Raw genomic sequence first — 22,348 nt, forward strand, 5'->3', positions numbered from 1 at the left:
CCTTAACGTAGAGCTATGGCTCAGGTCTAAGGTTTCCAGCCTAAAAACTTAAACGCTTCATATATCATAACATATAACAAATCATGAACATAGAGTAATCCACATATCCATCAACATAAGAACACATACTTGCACATAATTCATATCATTCTTAACCAAGTAAGACATCTTTCACATATCACAGAATTCATCAATTACATATCACACAACACCCTTATGGTGTTCATATAACCATTCTTCACATACTTATCATATGCATCATCATCATACCATACTTAACTCATCAGATGTACACAATCAATGTAGTCATGCATCTTATACTTAAGCACAAAAGGTGAGATTTACTTACCTTAGGTCCTTAGCTTATTTTAAAATTCCTCACCAAGAGTCAATCAATCAAATCCATACAAATCCTATTCAAGGCACATCATTTATTAAATTCTATCAAAATCATAAATATACACTATTGATAGTGTATATTAATAATACCAGAAACTATATAAATGATAATAATAAATTATTATCAACGTAATACAAATAACTCTTCATATAAAACCATGCTTTAAACCTTGCTCATAAGATAATGTACCCTTATGATAATAATAATAATAATAATCCCAACAAAAATAATAATTATCGTCTATAATTAAACTTATTTCGATATTAATAACAAAATACTTCAATAGCAATACGTATATGGATGTATATATTCAAATAGTCATTTTATAAAAGAAATCATATTTTTAACATAAAGTTGTCATAATCAATATAATGATAATAATATAAATATAAATATTTATATTATTATTAATTAGTCATAATATCAATTCCAGTGATATAATAAATATACTTTCTCCAAACTTCATTGGTCTTACAAATATCAATAACTGTAAGAAACTAATATTTGATATTATTTTAATATTCAAATATTAATATACAATAATAATGGTTAGATAATAGGTTTACTATAAATCATACTTTTCATATATATATATATATGAATCTGTATTCTTGATTTACTTAACAAAATAATAACAATAATAATTAAAATTACTTAATCATAATAATTTCTATATTAATATAAAATCAATTAAATATGTATTTTTATACTTTATTTAATATCTAATATTTTCTAGAAAATTAGACAGCACAACGGCTATAAAGTGGACAATTCCAAAATCAAAACCTGTATCAAAAATATATATAATCCCAGACAGCCAGTAAATTACAGAAAATATTCCATATATCAATAATATATAATTATATACCATAAATACACTTAGTAACAATTACTCTAATCAATCACAATTAAATCACAATATATAGGTTAAAGAAACTATACCAAAATGATCGGGTTCCACAATAAGTCAAACGATGATTTTCTGAGACTCAAAACGTACTTCGGAACCTCGAACACTAAGTTTCGACCGTCGGTCTACGGTGGATCGCGGTGGCTCGTGGTGGGCCCACCACCCAACTATGGTAGATGTAGGAACAAGTTATTGGGTTTTGAAGCCCACAACACGAGGAGCACGATGGTGGTGACGGATCGGCAAACGGATGCCCGAGGTGGCCGAATCGCAACTTTGAAGTCGCGGGGTGGCCGAACTTAAATCGAGTGGTTGAGGCGTTTAATCGGTGAGTGAGCTCTAGATTCCCGCGTGGGTCGATAGTTCGGAGGCCTCTGAATCCAACGGTCCGGCGCGTGGCTAAAAATGGTGGCCGGAAAGTACTCCTGCGTCGTCGGCAACAATAACACGCAGAGAGAGAGAGAGAGAGAGAGAGTTTCTGAGGAGAGAGAGAGAGGGGCTCGGGTAAAATGAAAGGCTGAAGCCTTTTATTTTATTTTATTTTATTTATTTATTTATTTATTTTTAAAAATTACACTTGGACCCAAAATACTAAAATTCTTTTCAAATAAGCCCTTTAGCCAAACTTTCTTAATTTTATAAAAATCCACAATTAAAATTATATGACATTTGGGTCCAATACTTGACCACTCTAGTTTCTCTTTCTTTAATCTCATTAAAAACATAAAATCATATTTTAAACACTATTTTTCCATTACTATTTCTTAAATTTGTAAAGTTGTACATTTTATGTATTAAAACTTTGATTTATAATAAATAAATGTATTATGAAAATGTTGGATATTACAAATAATGAGGAGTAGGAAAGATAGACATGGTAGGAAGGAATGAGAGAGTAGATGAGTGGAAATGAAAGAGGTATCCCTTGTTTGGCAAGTTAGGTTGGATGAAAACTAATTTTCTGTTCTTTTATTAGGTATTAGAAAGATAATTGAAAGGATGGAAAGTTATTTGATTATAAAATTATTATTTTATTTTTAATATATTATTAATTGATTTTTTAATTTTTGTTTTAAATTTATTATTTGATCATAAATTATATATATTAAAAACTATATGAAAAAATATATACAATATTTGAAAATATCTTATAATTTTTAATATTTTTATTAGTGTGAAAATAATTTTATTTTATTTGACAGCTACTAAATAGATAAAATTTAAAAATTATTATATGAATACATCTAAAATTCTCATATATAAAAATTAGGCTATTTATGATTTTTGCCCCTCGAAATATGACATATACATTTGTAACACTCTGGTTACTCCAAGACCGTTACTGTGAACTTTAAACTGTGTTTAACTCGCTAATCGAGTCATTTGGTTGTAAATGTGCATCTAAGTGTTATTAATAGGCTAAGGTGAAAAACTCGATCAAAAGGAAATGATATATTTTATTTGAAACATAAAATTGTGCATGGTCCCATAAAAGCGTTTACAAGATATTTACAATCTAAAATGGTCATTACAGTGTAAAATTACAACTCGCCGACCTAAGCGGCAAAAATAGGGTTAACCCCCTAGTTCCTCTGAGAAATACATTGGCCGTGGTGGTCAAGCGGCCGCATATGTACACATCACCACCTAAGCTCTCCACTCAAGGCTGGGTGAGCATTTATATCCCTTTATCTGCACCACATAGCACCCGTGAGCAAAGGCTCAGCAAGAAAACTCATTACTGCATGTATACAATATCAAATGATGATTCTGATAATCATACAGAGCTTAAAGCCCTAAACAGATGAATGAATATCACTTCAAGATTCTAGTAACCATGTTGGGGCTTGTAGCCCTAATTAGATAATATCGAGATTCTCATAATCATGCTGGGGCGTGTAGCCCTAATCAGATGAGTGACTGATGGGTGAGTCACTAGCTTAAACCAGATAAGTGACTAATGAGTGAGCCACTAACTTGGGCTCCGCACCCTTAGCCATGTGACGATGCAGTCACCTGGGTCTTCTGGCCTTGACTCTAAGTAACTAGCCTTTAGACCAGACAAGCGCTTTTGTTTTTCATCGAACTTAAGGTCAGTCAAGCATTTCATGCTCATGACGATAATACTTATGTCGATTAGATTTAATCTTTTCGGCTTGCGTTAAACACGCTAATACCGTTCTTGACTCATAACTCAATACCATACAACCAGTGCTCAGTACTACTGCCAAACTTGACTAATGAGTCACATCTTCAAAGTTTATACTGACACCATTGCCGATTCTGACTAATGAATCAGTGCCATTCACAAGTAAGCAAGATTTGCTAAGCATTTGATATGCAATCAATGTCCATATATATATATCACTTAACATGCCTCAATAATAATCATGCATGTCACATATGGGGTGCAATTTTCTTACCTTAGATTCGAGCGAGAAATAGTAAAAGAACGACTAATGAGAACGATAGACCATTTGATTCCTTAGCAGTCACCTAGTCATAACCAAATATAACTCCCATCAATGAAAATGAGCAACAAAAGGTTCTTGACCTAAACCTCACTCCAAGGACCTCGAATTGTACCAAAACGATTAGTAGATTCTATCCTGAGCCTTAGGAATTGAAACCCCAAGCCAAAAACCCTCAAAAGTGCTCAAAATAGGAATCAGGAAGAACAGGGTAGCGCTGCCCCCCTAGTGCCATAGCGTTACAGATAGGGAAGTTTGCTCTGGCTAGCGCTGTAGTGCTAGGACCAGGCTGAACTGCCCTGGTTTTTCCCTCCTTCGATTTCACCACTTTCAACCTTAAAAACTTGATCCCAAACCTCATCCAAACTTCTAAATGAACCGAAATATCCACTCTACAAGTCCTAGGCATCATAACCCACTTAACCTTTGTCAAAAACTCCCATCAATTCTCACTATCAAACTCAAAATCCCAACTGAAATCCAAAAGGAAAACAGAGCATAAACCTAAGTTTCAATGGCTAGAAACTTATCTCAAGCTCAGTATGGAACCCTCTTCAATGGTGGAACACAACCCAAGACCCTCAAGGTTCACTTCCCTTGCTTGATTCCTCAAATGAAGCTCAAAATTCCAAAGAGAAAAGGAGAAGAAAAACTATCGAGAGAAGAAGGAAACTTACTCTGTTTTCTCAAGCTTTCTACATCTTTCAATGGTTATGTTGACGGTGAAATTTCGTCAACGAAATTAGATCGGAAAACTCAAAGGTAAGTTAGATGATATTTATATAAGAACTTAGAATAAACTTTAAGGAAAAGTAAACACAGATAAAAAATGGAGCAAGCTTTGTTATATTTCTCAATAGCCTCTGCATACAATGAATTTTCCAATCCCCTTTCAGGTGGTCTTAGAGTCCATTTTATAGTAGGCTCTAATGGCCTTAGGTACATAGTGGTCCAGGAGACCATAGGGTACCTAAGTACTATGTCAGGGGAGTGGCTTCAGAGGTTGTGGTCGTACATCCAGCACAGGAGCAGGTGTCAGGAGAATGCCTCCACTACTTGTCTGTACCCATGTCTGACGAGTGGTGGCAGGCGTAGTGGCGCAGGAGGTAGTGGTGTCGGCTCTGACCTATGGCCGTAGACGTACGGACCATGACTCTTACCCCAGCAGTCTCACTGGTATCCGTACTCAGTACTAGGTCGTACAAGTATGTCCCATTCGACTCGTACTGGATCTCCTAAGCATAGGGGGCTCCAAGTGTAAGGAATGGGACCCTTGGTGTGTGTTATGGCCCTGGCGTGAGGTGGAGATCTCGGGCCCTTGGCACGAGATGCTTGAAGCACCCCGAGGTCACCCACGAGCCTAGGCGATAGGCATGTGGCCTTGAAGGATGTCTAAGAAGGCGTGGTGAAACGCCCTCCTTATGACCCCCTTGGTGGTGCGGCTCCCTTGGTGCATGGCTCCGCTCGTGTGGCCACCAGGTGGCGTGGCTCCTACTCCTTCGCGAGGCCCCCTTGGAAGGCCTACTGACGACACGGCTCTCTAGCTGCTCACGAAGCCTTCTTCCTCTCACGTGGCCATGCGAAAGCGTGGTTCACTCGGGGCGTGAGGCTAAACATTTGCTGAGGTGCGAGGCTACGGTGCCGAGGCGCGACGCCAAGGGTGCTTCAGCGAGGCCACGCGCGCATCAGGGGCCTCGCTCGGACGCGAGGCGGGGCGCGCAGCAGGGGCCTCGCTCGGACGTGAGGTGGGGGCTCGCTCGGACGCGAGGCGGGGCGCGCAGCAGGGGCCTCGCTCGGACGTGAGGTGGGGGCTCGCTCGAACGCGAGGCGGAGCGCACATCAGAGGTCTCGCTCGGACGCGAGGCGGGGCGCGCAGCAGGGGCCTCGCTCGGACGCGAGGCGGGGTGCGCACCAAGGGCCTCGCTCGGACGCGAGGCGGGGCGTGCACCAGGAGGAGATGGGGCGTCGCGCGCGGGTCCAGCGAGGCCAGGGCAGCTTCATGTCTTCGTCTTGCAAATGGGGGCCATATGGCAACGATCCCATGAGGCACGGATCTAGATTCGTGGCGTGATAGCATGATGACTTCCCGAGATGGTGGCAGCCCGAGGACCTCACATAAGTCTCATATTTTGCCTTGGTGGATTTTTGGCGTCCACAGGTTATATCTATCCTTAGGTGAAAAGACAATATTGCCCCTAAGCTTAAATAAAACCCTTAACAACCACCAAGGGCAAAACCGTCATCTCCTGCCTATCTCGTTAATCATAATTAACGTCCTCTAATTCTCGCTATTCCCAATATTCTCAAATGCTAATAAATCATATCCCATTACCTTTTAATTCCCGGTAATGTTCTAACCATCAAATTACTCCGAGACTCGCCCCGAGCCCTGAAATCAACCTCGTTATGACAAAATAGCTAACTTGTATTAAAAGATCATCTCATGCCAAATAGCTCGAACAAATCCGCATTGTAATGTGGTCTCATCAATAATTCACCAACATGCATGAAAATATACAATTATCCCCTCAACGAGCCAAATTACCAAAATACCCTTATAATGAAATGTGGACCCATATGCATGCATTTATCATTATATTATAATATAATTCACATAAATATGCACATGATCATTTAATAACATAATAAATCAATTATGACCCTTCCAGCCTACTAATCCAACCATTAAACCTCATTAGGAATTTTGGGGCATTACAACATTATTGTGCGCCTTGATTTTTTCGAATCGTTAAAAATTATCTCCGAACTATTCACAATGTTGTAAAGTGGGACTTCTGTTAATTATTATTGGTGGACCCAAAACGGGTATGTTTTAAAAATTTATACTCGCAAGCGCACGAATCATATTTATAGAATAGTGTTCGTGTAAGCACGAGGTCGAACCCAAAGGAGTTGACTTAAATCAAAAAAGAAAACTATTTTTACCAAAGTGAAATAAATTTCTAACCTAGTTCCAAAGATTAATGTGTTTTGTTTTAAAATAAAGAAAGAAAATACTAAAAAAAAATTAAAATAAATAAACTAAAAAGATTTGTTTTTAATAGTTATTTATAAAATTATTAAGATTTTAGAATCCACAAAATATAAATAATAATATTTATTAATATGTTGACTTCCCAATTTTTAGTGATAATTGAAATTAATCTAATTACCTTTTCCAAAACATTATTCTTCATTTAAGCTCTCTTTAATTCAAAAAATATAAATTTTCCTTCACTTCAATAGTATAACTTCAAAGCATTAGTTGTGAATCAATTTAATGAAACTACAAAAAAAATCAAATAATGTTATTTCTAAAGCAAAATATAGTATTTTTGTTCTAAGCATTGGATGTGAACAATTTAATGACACATCTTAATCAAAGAATACTATATTTTTGCATAGTTAAGAACCAAGTAAAATATGTTCTAACAATCTAAAATACATGATATTATAGATGAAAGAAATATTTAGAAGAAGAAAAATCATAAACTTTATTGCTCATTTTGGGAGGTCAACATAAAATAAACACTATATAGTTATATTTTGGTTCATCCTCCACCTTAATAATTTTAAGTGGATTAGAAACCCATAACTATCAAAAACAAAATAAAAATTACAACATAAATAGGAAAATTTGGAGGAGGAACCTCCAATTTATTCCTCTAAAAATACATAAAAACTAATCTAAGAAAAGAAAAAGATGGAGAGAATAGAGAGATGGAAGAAGTGGTGTAAGAGAAGGTGTGCTTGAAATGGTGAAATGGGACTCCTATTTATAGATAAATTCTTTGGTAAAGGATAACACTCCTATTGGTCTAAAAAAAAAGCACATGGATTCATATTCAAAATTGTCATCTTTTCCTATAGTTACAAATCCAATGGTGGAGAAAGAAGCACATGGATTGATGACATGGCATTGTCAAGAATTGGATTGGGCCTTTCATTTTGGGCTTGATTTCTTCATTTCATTATACCAACATTTCATTTTGCCCCAACAAATACACCTACATAAAGAAATTAAACACACATAAATTAGTAACAACATAATTAAACAAAATAAATACAAAAAAATAAATAAAAATACATAAAATCAAAATAAAACTAATAAATTCAAAATTACTTAAAAAATTGATAAATTAATTAAAAACTCAAGAACTAAGCAACAATTGGCTTATAAAATGTGGTAAAATAACTCTATTTTGTAGAGTTATCAATTATCATATGTGGCTAACAGATTACTAACGTTGTTATTTGGTTGATGACGTGACTATTAGATCACTGACTTGTTATTGTCACGTCATCGCCATGTGTATAATTTAAAATAAAAAATACATATTTCTTATAAAAAATTAAAATTAAAATTAAAAAATAAATCTTTTTTCTTTTTAATGCTTAAAAGAATATATTTTTATTAAATAAAATTTTCAAATATTAAAAAAATAAAACCAAAACTCATCTAATTTTTTTGTTTGACAAAATTAAATTATTTATTTTTAATAATAATGAAATTAATAAAGTTTAATTTAGATGAGTTCAAGTGTTGTAAAAAAAAATAGATGAGTTTTGTTTTTTTTAAATATTTGAAAATTTTCTTTGATTATTCTTTTAAGAATTTATTAAAAAAATTAATCTTTAATGGAGAAATAATTTAAAAAAAATTTTGAATTATTTTTAATTTTAATTTTTTATAAGAAATATATATATATCTTTTTAAACTATACACATGACGCTGACGTGGCAATGACAAGTCAGTGACCAAATAGCCACGTCAGCAATCTGTTACCACATAAGAGAAAAATTAATAGAAGTCTCACTTTACAACAATGTGAATAGTTTAAATAGAAATGCATGTGGTGAGAAAAAAATAAAATAGAGATAAAGATACCCTTAATAAATTTCATATTTGTAAAATTTAAAGTATATAAATGTTTTTATTAATAATAGTAAACTAATTAATATATAAGTAATATATTAAATATTTTAGAGGTATGATTTATATTATTTCTTAACATTTCAATAGAATATTTAGGTCAATTACAAAAAAAATAAATATTTGGTAGGTGTTATTTTTTTACCCTTAAAAATTAGGACTTATTTAATAAAATATCACTTTGGGGACTTATGTGAGTCATAAAGCAATGGTTAGGGGTCTAATTGCTACAAAATAAATATTGTGGATCTAAGTGATACAATTGGTAAAGAATATGGACTCCAAATGCTATTTACCAAAAAAAGCTAATATTAAACCCTAGTCACTTTAAACAGATAAAAATAGTCTCATATATCTATTTTTGTCAAAGTTTTAAAATGCATTAATATAAATATATATTTTTATAAATATAATTTCTAAAATTGGATAACGAATCCTAAAATTTACAATAAATAAAATCCAAAATTGAAACAAATAAAAAACTATATTTGTCATTTTTAATATATTTATAATATTGTGTAAATTATGGTATTAATAAATAAAATTTAAATTAAATAAATATAATTTAAAACTCAAAAAATATATAGTTTTCATTTATTTTGATTTTGAATTTGATTATTTTAAAATTTAGGTTTTACAAAGAAAACTTACACTAAAAATAAGCATATGGACATTTTTTACAATTTAAATTAAAAAAAGTTATTTTTTTTTTGGAAATTCATTGTTAAACTTGATAATGTTATAAAAAAATTAAAAATTATACAATCCACCTCATTACATAAAAATTTAAAAATGACCTCATCTAAAAATATTTACAATTTTATGTTTAATTTCTTCTTTTTCCCCTTTTTTTTTCCATGGTTGACACTTGACACATGCCTCATAGATGTGTTTGTTGGCCGCTGAAACCCCTACCTCTAAGCTTTGTCACCCCAATTGCCCCGACCCGCATTGGTTGACATTTGAAGTTTGCAACGCTACTGTCTTAAACCTTCATTTTCGACCAACTTCGACATTAAAACAACGAATTATTTGTACAATTGAATTAGGATCGTCGAGGAGAATAAAACTCAATCTCTCAAGTGTTTTAACTCATCATAATTATACGTCATCGTATTCTTTAAGAGAAGATAAGTTTTTATTTGAGATTTGATATTTTCTTATACGTTTTAATCATTATGTTTTTAGTAAAAAATGAACGGAGTTTTGACCTATCACGACATCCAAGTCATTAGGCATTGAAAATGATTAGGGAGCTAAGGGATACAATAGGAGTGCTAGAAAGAATCACTCAAAGATTGATCACATCGTTAAGAAACTAATTATGTAAAAAAAAACTTACAAAAACATATATTTTTGGTTATAAATAAATCTATAAATGTTGTTTATAAAAATGTCTTTCAATAACTAGTTTTTATATAAATTGTTTTCTAAAAAAAATTGTATCTGTCTCTCTGCATTTTTAATTTTACCACTTCGTGTTTATGTGAAAAATATATAGTATTTTATATAATGTAAATCCAATTTTTTGTAATAGGTGGTATTTTTATAAATTGATTTGTCCAAAAACCCTTTATTTCCCCCTAAAAAAAACCGTTCTTGATTTATTTTTATTGCAAAAGGCACTCCTAATGTTGAAAGTATTGCAATTTCGCCCCCATCTCCTTCAGAAACATCATCTTAATGTTAATAGTTCATACCGTCTTTTCTCAAGTCCCAACTGTAATGTAATGATACATCAAACTCAAACTTCCTGCAATTAAACACCGAGATTCAGGAGCTAGCTGAGTTCACTCGTCCGATCCTGAGCGAACTCGGCGATCAGAATGATGCTCGATCTAGGCCCATTCTCGGGTGAGAATTTCGACCCCAAGAAATGGGTGAACTCGGCGTGTCAGACTCGGCACCCGGAGGACTCAGTTGACAACCATCTCGTCGATCTGGAGATGAGGCTCCAAATCGTATCTGAAGAGATCTCCGCCTCGCTAGAGGAGCAGAGCTCCGCTGCCCTACTTCGCGTGCCACGGGCCACCCGCGATGTGATCCGACTCCGCGACGATGCGGTCTCACTACGCTCCGCCGTCGCCGGAATCCTTCAGAAGCTCAAGAAGGTACCTACATGTTATGTCTGTTTCTGCTATGTTTCTTCTTTTTGCCGCAATTCGAATTTGGTTTTTTAACTTTATTTTTGGGTTCAATTCACTAGAAGACGTGAAGTATGGAAAATTTAGACAATATTAGGATGGCGGTGTCAGATTCACTGCATTTTATAAGTTAAGAAAGTATAATCTTCTAATTATGCTATCCCTTAATTCCAAATTTGAAGCTTAATATATTTCTCAATTGCTCAACTGAGTTTTGTCAATTTGCCTAAGTGAACGAGGGAAATTTGAGGAAGATTTTCTATTGCAAAATTTTCAATATTAGTTTTTTTTTTTGGATATTTGAGAACTACGATTGTGTAGTTTGTGCTACCTTTTGAGCTCAATCTCTTGGCAATGAGTTCATAGATTTTTGGAATAAATTACAAGAAGGCAGGGCACCCTTTTGGTTAAAACGTCTCGTTTTTGCCTTTTCTGCTTAAAAATAAATGTAGATATTATGAATAGATTATTGCCAATGTGAACAATGGAATTACGTTGAGTTATATGCATGGATATACACACACATAACTGAAATAGTTGCCTAAATATATATATTCTGCTTTGCAATATGTTGTAGAGCATTACTATAAATTATAGTAGCAGGTTCACATTGATGTACCCACGTTTCAGTACATTTACTAATGTAATTGGTTTATATAATTTACATGGGTAGACAGCTGTTGCCGGCTTAGCTTTGTTTATATGGTTTGAGATTTTAGCTTCTCACTTGATACATATGTATAACAATACTCTTCTCTTCAAACAATTGGTTTTAATATGCAGGCTGAAGGATCATCAGCCGAATCTATAGCTGCTCTGGCCAAAGTTGATACTGTTAAGCAGAGAATGGAAGCTGCTTATGAGACATTGCAGGTGGGTATTTGATCATAGAAGTTATAATCAGTGCAGTATTGGAAAATGTTGATGTTGCATTTGATTTACTCATTGATGGATCAACAGGATGCTGCTGGGTTAACTCAATTAAGTTCAACTGTGGAAGATGTTTTTGCCAGTGGTGATCTTCCAAGGGCTGCAGAAACCTTAGCTAACATGAGGCATTGCTTGTCTGCTGTTGGGGAGGTAATATTTTTCTATAAATTGTTTTAACATTATACTCTACATTTGATATTTATAAATTTTGATGATTTTAACTTGAAATTTTATTTTTCGTTTTTCTCATTTTAGGTTGCTGAATTTGCTAATGTGAGAAAGCAACTCGAGGTCCTAGAGGATAGGCTAGATGCAATGGTGCAGCCACGTTTAACAGATGCATTATCCAGCCGGAAGGTCACCAAATTTCTTACAGCACTTGTTTTGCCTATGGCTTGCTTTCTGTTCAATTTATCTCTTATTAATTCCTTTTAGTACATACCATATGCAACTTGAATAACTTACATCTATTATCATCCTGCAGATAGACATTGCTCAAAATTTGCGGGGTATTCTCATTCGAATTGGAAGATTCAAATCACTGGAGCTACATTACACAAAAGTTCACCTAAAGCCCATAAAGCAGCTCTGGGAAGATTTCGATTCAAAACAACGTGCTATTAAGCTTGCAAATGAGAAGACTGAAGCTGAAAGGCTGTCAAGCCATGAGTTTCAATCAAGTTCTTCGACAATTTCATTCGCAAGTTGGTTGCCAAGCTTCTATGATGAGTTGATTCTTTATCTTGAGCAAGAGTGGAAGTGGTAAATTCTTCTTACTATATTTTTTTTAAGCACCGAGGAACATCTTGTTGATACAAAGAAGCTATCACTGAATTTAAGCACTGAGCTTAGACTGTCATCTGCAGGTGTATGGTTGCTTTTCCTGAGGATTATAAAACTCTTGTACCAAAGCTACTGATCGAGACAATGGCAACTATTGGAGCAAGCTTTAATTCACGTATCAACCTTTCAATTGGAGAAGTTGTTCCTGAAACAAGAGCTTTGGGAAAAGGTTTGTACGGACTTGTTTTTATGGTGCTTTTAAATTTTGTAGGCTTTTAATATTATATGATATCTTTCAATTGGACAAGCTTTAAGTCATGCAATTTTACTTTTGGCAATTTATAAATTATCCTATCAATGTGTTTCTTTTTATTCAGGTTTATTAGATATTATGTCTGGTGACATGCCAAAGGGAATTAAGATTCAGAGGAAACATTTGGAGGCATTGATTGAGTTACACAACGTGACACAGACTTTTGCTAGAAATATTCAGCATTCCTTTTCAGATTCTGATCTTCGAGTTCTAATGGATACACTGAAGGCAGTGTACTCTCCCTTTGAATCATTTAAACAAAGGTAAGCAATCATAAACTTTTTTGCACTTCCACATTCTTCTAAAATATCTAGGTTTTTTTTTTTTGAAAACTTTTTTCTGTTATTTTTTCTTCATTATATACTAGATTCTGTAAATGCTATGTTCATTTTTTGATTAATGATTGAATATGTATATAAGGTATGGACAGATGGAGCGGGCCATCCTTTCTTCTGAAATTGCTGGAGTGGATCTCAGGGGAGCTGTTACTCGTGGTGTGGGTGCCCAGGGGATTGAACTCAGTGAAACAGTTCGCAGAATGGAGGAATCTATTCCCCATATCATTGTACTTCTTGAGGCAGCTGTAGAAAGGTGTATCAACTTTACTGGTGGTTCTGAGGCAGATGAACTAATTCTTGCTCTTGATGACATAATGTTACAATATATCTCTGCTTTACAAGAGACACTAAGATCATTAAGAGTGGTCTGTGGAGTAGACCATGATGGTGTTGGTTCAAAGAAAGAGATGGGGTCGGACAAGAGAGATGGCAACACTGCACGAAAAGTTGAATTGATTTCAAATGAGGAGGAATGGTCCATTGTTCAAGGGGCTTTGCAGATCCTCACAGTTTCAGACTGTTTAACTAGCAGGTCCTCTGTTTTTGAAGCTTCCTTGAGAGCTACTCTTGCTAGATTAAGCACGACTTTGTCTCTGTCAGTATTTGGTTCAAGTGTGGACCAAAGCCCATCACATGTTGGTGATGACAGTAATGGAGAAGCATCTGTGGGTGGAAGGGCTGCCTTGGATGTGGCAGCAGTGCGGCTTGTTGACATTCCTGAGAAGGCCCGGAAGCTCTTTAACCTTTTAAGTCAGGTACATGATACCAATATTTCAATTTCAGAGGCATATTAGTTTTTAATGACTGAAAAAAGATTTTGTCGCATTCCTTGCTGGAACTTCTTGTGGGGTAAGGAGATGATGCTCACAAGTTTTACCTTTTGTTATGCAGTCTAAAGATCCCAGGTTTCATGCACTTCCTTTGGCATCTCAAAGAGTCACAGCATTTGCTGACACAGTAAATGAACTTGTATATGATGTCCTCATTTCTAAAGTACGGCAACGCCTAAGTGATATTTCCCGTTTGCCAATATGGTCCTCTGTGGAGGAGCAAAGTGCCTTCCCTCTCCCAAGTTTCAGTGCTTATCCTCAGGCCTATGTTACCAGTGTTGGTGAATATTTACTTACTTTACCCCAACAGTTGGAGCCACTTGCAGAGGGAATTTCCAACAATGACGCCAACAATGATGAGGCCCAGTTCTTTGCAACTGAATGGATGTTCAAGGTACGACTTATATAGTAATAAAGAATATTCTGAATTCTGAGTACTAGGGTATGTTTTCCTCTTATTTTGTGTGGGTGTCCAAAAAAAATTGATCAAGTTTTTGACCTACCGAATATCCAAAATATTATACAATTTCTTGACCTTGTTGCCCAAGTTGTTTTATTTTATTTTATTTTATTTTTTCGTTGATTTCACGATTATTAGTAGTATTAAGTATGAAAATGAACATTTTTTTTTGTAATGAAGGTTGCAGAGGGTGCTACGGCCCTTTACATGGAGCAATTGCGGGGAATACAGTACATAACGGATCGTGGTGCACAGCAATTATCAGTGGACATTGAGTATCTGAGTAATGTACTCTCTGCTTTATCAATGCCAATTCCACCAGTTCTGGCAACATTCCACACTTGTCTTTCCACAGCGAGAGATGAGCTTAAACAACTTGTTAAATCTGATTCGGGAAATCAGCTTGATCTTTCAACAGCAAATCTTGTTTGTAAGATGCGGCGAGTCAATTTGGATTAACAATTTTTGTCTTTCGGATACAAGAGTTTGCAATCCCCTACCCTAGGATACCAGTACAGTGTGCCCCCAAAATTTGATCTTAATTTTCACACATTCATTACACCTTTGCTTCTTGATTGACAATATGATTTACAAGTTTTTATTCCTTTTCCTTTCTAATATAAATGATTCCATCTAAGATTACGAAGTAAACAATGAAAACAGCAGGTTGCAAAGTGTGTGTATCGTCTGTAGCTCCACACATGTAGGGAACTTTTATCTAAATATAAGTGCTTGGTCAATTTTTTTATTAAAAAAAATCAATATAAGCTCGAAAGCTCAAGCTACTGTAAATATGTGTATCTAACGACTCGACTTTTTCTTGATTAGGAGAGCCCATTTTTGTCTCTTTCCTTCTTTTCGGGTTGGTTTATTTATTTATCTTTTCACTCGGCCGAAAGACTGGACCAATTGATGTCATTTATACAGAGACTGAAAAAGGATGCCACTAAACCAAATCTTTCTGAAGGTTCAAAACCCAAAAGGCACAAAAGCCTGGCACATGAATCCTCACCGAAATTACAACAGGAAATCCTCGATTGTATTATTATTACACTGTCCCTACAATATATGAAGAGGCCAAAAGAGTTACCAAATGCAGTTCAGCATTCATTACACATCGTCCAGGCCTATTTCAATTGTATTTGGTTTCTGAAATTCCAAAAAGTAGTTTCCCCTGCACAAACCATCCTGATTATGAAATTTTTGTCAGCCACTGGACACATATCTAATTATCAGTTTCATTCATAATTTCCTGCCTTCTATCGTATACTTAGAAATACACAATTTTACAGATTCTATACCTCAATTGGCACACACTGAGAAAAAGGCATTATACCACCAAAGTACAATTTCGAAGCAACATTTCTGCTCAAGTCATACTACAAAAACCAAACAATAACTTGTACTAACGTGGGTCAATCCTGAATTTGAATTGTCTAATCCAACATTTACCTATATTTTGTCACTAGAGTACAATTTCACTTCCCGAGTAAATTGTCCTTGGCAGTTAGCATACCACGAACTGAGTTGGCAATGCCACGCCAATTATTACCAAAGCCATTGAAGCAGATAGGTTAATGCTGAAAGAACCAGAAACTAATTTTTTTGTTCTTACATTGAATCCATGAATATTCAATTAAATGATTATTGACAGCAAAGATGAGATTTACAAGTTACCTCAAGAAATGAAAAAACCCATTATCTCTCCCGCTGCGGTCTCAAAGTAGGTATTCATTGGACACAGAATGTATTATATAGCCAACAATTAATCCCAAAACAAGGGAACGTAGATACTCTGAAAACAATGTTTCAGAGAAAATGCATATAGAGGGCGAAAAGGAATTAACTTCAAACAAAGCCCAAACGAATTATAGTGAAAAAAAATGAGATACCTACCTCAACCTTTTTTCTCCTTTAACAATATTGATGAAAGGGAGATGATATAGTGTCAACAAAGCTGTGAGATAGGAAACAAAAAAGTTTCACCCATGAAGACAATAAGTCAAGGCTCCAAAAGCACGTGTTCGTAAAAATTTTGGGATAAAAAACTACCTCATTAAATATCAAAGCTCAGACATCTATCTACAATTTCACTAATATGGGTGAACTGGACTTCTAGGTGACCTCCTGTGTCCATGCCTAACAGGGGAGCGTGACCTGCTTCGATCACGGTTCCTGTCCCTGGCTCCATCTCTTCCATTTCTGGATCTCCAATCTCCACTTCTTCCTCCATCTCGACTACCTCTACCATTCCAATCTCGAGACCTTTCACGATCCAAGTCCCGATCTCGATATCTGTCCCTCTCTCGCTCTCGATCACGATGCCTGTCTCTATCACCTGAATTACTTCTTCTCCTTCTACTATCAAGCTCCTTCTCTCTTTGCTTCCTCCGCTCCTCTGTTTCCTTCTCCCTTGCTAATCTCTCTTCTTCCCTTGCTTTCTCCTTAGCCTCCTAAAAAGAAATAGATTTTACTTATCATTAATAGAACGAAAAAACAGACTTTTGTAAGTTGATTACTCTTGAAAGGGAGAGTTACCTTGTACTCAGAAATGAAATCCCGAACCATGCCATAACCAATATGCTGTTTCCCAGTGATATGGGATTGAGTCCTCTCCACAGCATCATTGGCTACAAGAAAAGAACCACAAATCTCACAAAGGGCCATCTTCTTCTCTTGTGCAAGCAGCAATACTTTATCAGGCAGGGGCTGCTGAGTCAAAGCTGTCTTCTCAGTATTAAGTGCGTCTACCTGTAGAAGCAAGAACAAGAGCTCCAAATTAAAACCCATAAATCCCATGGTGATACATCAACAGTTAGACATTTCAAAGATAAGCAATATAGAATTGATGAAGTTTATGTAAAAAATTTGGGGAAGCAGATGAGCAATCAAGGAATAATTGATGGGTACCTTTCTCATAAGTGCTTCAGCTTCATCCACCTTCCCAGCTTCACCGAGAGATTCCACTTGTTCGAGTAAGTTCTTTATCTTATCCTCCAGCTGAGATAACTGTTCAGATTTTTCAGAAGACAATGGCTGAGCAGGTGCAGGTTCCACCTCCTGAGCAAGCCGTTCCCGTCCACGCCTTACTCTTCTGTCCAAATCCATAACCTACAGATTTCACACATCGTAGCAATGTAAGCTTTAACAAAATATTAAAAGATAACTTTTAGAGATCATTAAAGCCAAAAGGAGAGGTGAAGCCCACCAGCTTCTCACAAAACTGAGCCAGCTCAGCTTCAAATTTTGGCACAAATGAGTCATGCCTTGGAGACTTCTCAAAACTATCATTACAAACCAAAAACAAAGTCACTTTTAGATTTGAATGAAACAATTGAATCACAGGATCATATCAGAAAACATAATAATTATGAACTTACAAAAATTGTGCAAGTTTTGCACAGGAGACGTGGCTATTTAGAGCCAGCAAGTTATCGAGGTAAATGAATTATACAATGTAAGATGCACATCTCTAAATAATTGTTAAGCAATTCTAAATCGACGTTTTATAACTTAGAGAACTTGAGAAAAGGGAATGCAACATTTCAAAATCGGTAATAAAAGAATTAAAGCAGAAATTAGTTTAGTTTGCTTGCAATAAATTCAACGGCGTAGCACAAAATTCATCATTAACATGCATCAAAATCTCATATAGTGTATTCTAAAACACCAATTCAATCACCTTTCTTTCAACTTCGGGTCGTGTATTCTAGGGCATGCTCCTGAAGTGGGGAGAAAAAAGACAGCTGTTAGAAACTTTGCACTTTTCAACAGTATGCAAGAAACGTCATAAACTACCTTAAGATTCAAATTCTAAACTAACAAAAAATGAACATATTAATGCAATATAGCAAAAAGACTCCACATTCTTCATTCAATAACATCATACATTGAAGATTAAATTAAGTCGAGCTCAACAAAAATCTATCACAATGTAACTCACCTAAATCGCTCCGAGTATTGACGAAAAGATCGTGGGGACAAAAACGAACCATGTACGCACCGCAAACCTCCTTATCATCCCAAGTAACTTCTTTGTACCCTTTTCTCTCTTCGTCGGTCATATTACGAGCTATAGGTTTTATCAAGCCAAACCAAACCAATCAGATAATTAAAATGTAATTGAATCAAACAAAAATCAAATCCAATTGAAGATAACAAACTATATAAATAAGCAATAATTAATAATAAATAATACCCCTCATTACAGGAATAGTATAAATACCTGCACCCATTAGTTCGTCTAGCAGAGCTCTCTGAGCGTCCATGGCTACGGTGAGTACGAATTCAAACGGGAAAACAAATAATAAAACCCTAACAAAATGAAGAAGGTTGGGGGAATGGGGTACTGGGATTATGGAAGTGAAGTAGTCCTAAAATCCTAGGTTTTCCTATTTAGGCGTTCCTAGGGTTTCGTCTGGAGCACTGAGCTTCGCTCTGTCGACAATAGACTTGCGGAGAGCGACAAAGGAAGCTAGCTAATGCTGCTGATGCTCACCGAGACCAATTTCTAATATGAGTATAAATAAATAAGAATTTCTTTTTATTTTGGTCCTGATCGCTAATTTATGGTGCAGTGGGATTTTTTTCCACTACAATCTTAAAGTTAGGTTGGCATTTGCTAAAGAATATTGTAAAATCTGCCTAATTTATATTTAATAAAGTTTAAAGTTCTAATTAAATTATTGTTGAAGTTCAATGCAAAATATATCTCTTTGAAGATATTAAAATATAATTAAAATATTTAGAGATAAATTTAAAAGAAATAGAGATATTTCTTTCATAAATTAGTTTAGATTTATTATTAAAGTATATAATATTACAAAAATAAGTAGAGAAAAATTCAATTTATTTATGTATTTTAAAATTTGAACAAATTTTAAAACATTAACTAAATTAAAATGTAAACATCACACAATAAAATGTAAAGTCTAATGATAATAAATACAAATTATATATTATAAGTTTTTTTTTAAAAAAAAAAAGTTCAAATGGGCAGGTTGACATCGATTTCCAATCTGCCTAATATAGTAATTGGGCGAGTTAGAAAATTGTTTGAGTTTTTTATTGTGTTTTTATCAGATTTTTCAAGTTCACATTGGATGGGTTGAAAAAAAATTGAACAACCCTAACGCAGTGCACTGTCGTACTATTGTTTTAAAATATGAAAAAGTGGTATTGGGCACTATGATACCCCATATCATTACTTGTATTTTTTGTTTAATATACATTTTTGAATATCACACATTTTGTCACAAAAAGGATAAATTTCGATTGGTCCTCAACCATCCGGACATAATTGAATTGATTAGATGGTTATCAATAATTTTTTTTTTGTCAGGAATAGATTTTATAATTATTCAGAATGTAATGGAAAAAGAGTACAAATTAGAGGAGGGGTTTCCTCCAACCAGCAAAACTCATCGTCTAGTCTAAGGACATGCTTTGCCAATTCATGAGCTAGATTATTAAACTTTCGGACAACATGTGATAGAGATGCCCCCGGAAAAGTAGACAATAAAGTTTTAATATCTGAAAAAATAATCTCCAGTTCATTTTGATAAGTTATGTTATTATTTAAAGCCAAGACAAAAAAAAGGGAGTCAGAAAAGATAACGTCCAGTTGAATTCCAAGCCTTTGAGCCCAATTGAGTGCGACCAACAGTGCTATAGCTTTTGTTTGAAAGGCTAACAACATTCCTGCAAAATAATTCATAAGAGAGCTTAGGCAAAAACAAAACTTAGGAATTGAAAAAACTATAAGCAAACCTTCCTCAAGAACAATAAGATAACCTTAACCAGAGGGATGAATCCCTTTGGTTAAGTTTCCAAAGATCGATATAACCATTTACCTTTTGTGCTCACTTATAGGAATGCCTCTTATCAGTTAATTTTGTGATTTTGTAGTAAGTTTTAACTTAAAGAACAACGACAATTACCTTTTAAGGGCTTAGATAAAGCTGCAATAACTTCCTTCTATGGGGAGAGGATGATTGCTCCAAATCCTATCGTTTCTGTCTGGTTAGATAATGCAGCATCTACTGATAAGATATTGGATTGATTCCCTGAATCTTCTCTTCTTTGATTTGTAGATGTTGCATTTTGTATGAGATGCTCCGTCGTTCTCTGTGTACTTCTTATCGACTCCCAATATCGGGTTACCCATTCAAACACTTGGTGTCCTTGTCTTGTTGGATGTCCATGGGTTCTTTTATTCCTCTCAAACCAAATTGCCCAAGCTATGATGAGCATTTTTTGAAAGTTTTTTTTTTCCAAAATTTCAGAGGCATAGAGTAGAATCTCCTTAAAGGAAATGTCTTCTTTCCTATGTGACATGAAAGGATAATCCCACCGATCCCATATTTCTTTAGAGGAAGGACACCAAAAGACAGCATGTGCATTAGAATCCTCTCCAAAACCACATAGTGGGCAAACACTGTGTTTAGAGATATTGTGTCGATTTAAACCTTTAAGAGTGGGCAAAATTTCATGGTAGCCTCTCCAAGCGAAATGTAGAATTTTACGTGGTATTTTGATTCCCCAAAAGGACTTCCACCACATTGCTATTAATGTAACAAATGAAGAGGGCAGTGTAGAGTCCATAGCTGAGGCTAGATTATACCCATTTTTGACAGAATAGTTCCCATGATTTGTATAGTGCCAGAGCCACGAATCTGGATGATCAAATTGAGTTAAGATGTTTTGGGCATCAGTAGCATTAAAAAATTGTTGGACTCGTATCATGTTCCACGAACTAGGAGTTTCAATGAGATCATGTACTCTAAGGGGATAAGCTATATCAATTGTACTCGGGAGAAAAGATGGAGGTCCTGGGATCCATGGATCACTAAAGGCCAAAGTTTCTTTTCCATTTCCTATATGTCTTCGCAATCCTCTTAGTAAAAGGTCCCTACCCCAGATGATACTTCTCCATGTTATTGAAGGATAATGACCTTTTCTAGCCTCCAATATACTTGTATGTTGATAGTATCTTGCCTTGAATACTTTTGCAAGAAGGGATGTAGGGTTTATTAGTAATCGCCAAGCCTGTTTTGCCAGAAGTGCCTAATTATACTGAATAAAACCACAGAATCCCAATCCTCCCTCACACTTTGGTCTACACATTTTATGCCAAGCACGCCAATGAATTTTCTTTTGTTCAGTAGTAGAACCCCACCAATATCAGGCTTGTATTCTTTCAATTTCTTGGCACAAACCTTTTGGTATACGGAAACATGACATTAGATAAGTTGGCATAGCTTGGATAACAGCTTTAAGTAAGATTTCTTTACCAGCTTGAGAAAAAAGCTTTGATTGCCATAAGTGTAACTTCATCCAAACTTTGTCTTTAATTGAATTAAACAAAATTCTCTTATTTTTACCTCCCAACATTGGTAGACCCAGATATGCTTCTATAGAATCAGTTCTTTGCATATTTAGAGAGGATGTATACAAAGTGGCAATCTCTTCCGAAGTATTTGGAGAAAAATATAATAAAGACTTTGTAAAGTTAATCATCTGCGTAGAAAAGAAAGATAATATTTATAGCTATATTTGAATAATTGGAAAAATATATGTATTGATATCTCTAATTGGAGCTAGTTAGTAGTGAATGCCTTTATTGTGTCTTCCAGAATTTAATTGCAATGGTTTATAACATTACCTGTCCAGAACATGTCGAGTATAGAGAAAAAATGTTTTGTATAGCTTGTAGAGATCTCTCAGATGCCTGGACGATAATGAGGCTGTCATCCGCAAAGAATAAGTGGGTAATGAAAGGAGTTGTATTAGCTATTCTTAGTCCCTTTATTTCCTTTCTACTTTCCGCTTGTTGTA

At 35.0% G+C, this 22,348-nt stretch overlaps 2 protein-coding genes across 7 annotated transcripts; one reads left to right on the top strand and one right to left on the bottom strand.

Moving 5' to 3' along the window:
- Positions 1-10,370: 10,370 nt before the first annotated feature.
- LOC133798024 (conserved oligomeric Golgi complex subunit 7) lies at positions 10,371-15,117 on the top strand. Its single transcript, XM_062236193.1, has 10 exons — positions 10,371-10,825; positions 11,642-11,731; positions 11,819-11,938; positions 12,044-12,145; positions 12,273-12,550; positions 12,655-12,800; positions 12,949-13,147; positions 13,305-13,977; positions 14,114-14,446; positions 14,693-15,117. The coding sequence occupies exons 1-10, from the start codon at positions 10,541-10,543 to the stop codon at positions 14,969-14,971; spliced, it is 2,505 nt and encodes an 834-aa protein (XP_062092177.1). The 5' UTR covers positions 10,371-10,540; the 3' UTR covers positions 14,972-15,117.
- A 326-nt stretch (positions 15,118-15,443) lies between these two features.
- On the bottom strand, positions 15,444-19,031 carry LOC133798025 (uncharacterized). 6 transcript variants are annotated; one of them, XR_009875768.1, is made up of 9 exons: positions 18,738-19,031; positions 18,456-18,584; positions 18,195-18,234; positions 17,721-17,796; positions 17,423-17,623; positions 17,051-17,263; positions 16,565-16,965; positions 16,409-16,469; positions 15,444-15,686 (listed from the first exon to the last, which is right to left on the bottom strand). XR_009875768.1 is itself a non-coding variant. In XM_062236195.1 (8 exons), exons 1-7 carry the CDS (start codon positions 18,778-18,780, stop codon positions 16,606-16,608), a joined length of 1,062 nt encoding a protein of 353 aa, XP_062092179.1. In that variant the 5' UTR covers positions 18,781-19,031; the 3' UTR covers positions 16,088-16,469; positions 16,565-16,605. The 6 variants fall into 6 exon arrangements, 2 of the variants coding, with proteins under 2 accessions (XP_062092179.1, XP_062092178.1); XR_009875767.1 differs by having other exon boundaries at positions 15,444-15,700; XR_009875766.1 differs by lacking the exon at positions 15,444-15,686 and adding an exon at positions 16,088-16,307.
- Positions 19,032-22,348: the final 3,317 nt, after the last annotated feature.

The sequence above is a fragment of the Humulus lupulus genome, chromosome 8, assembly GCF_963169125.1.
Source record: "Humulus lupulus chromosome 8, drHumLupu1.1, whole genome shotgun sequence".
Lineage (NCBI taxonomy): Eukaryota > Viridiplantae > Streptophyta > Magnoliopsida > Rosales > Cannabaceae > Humulus > Humulus lupulus.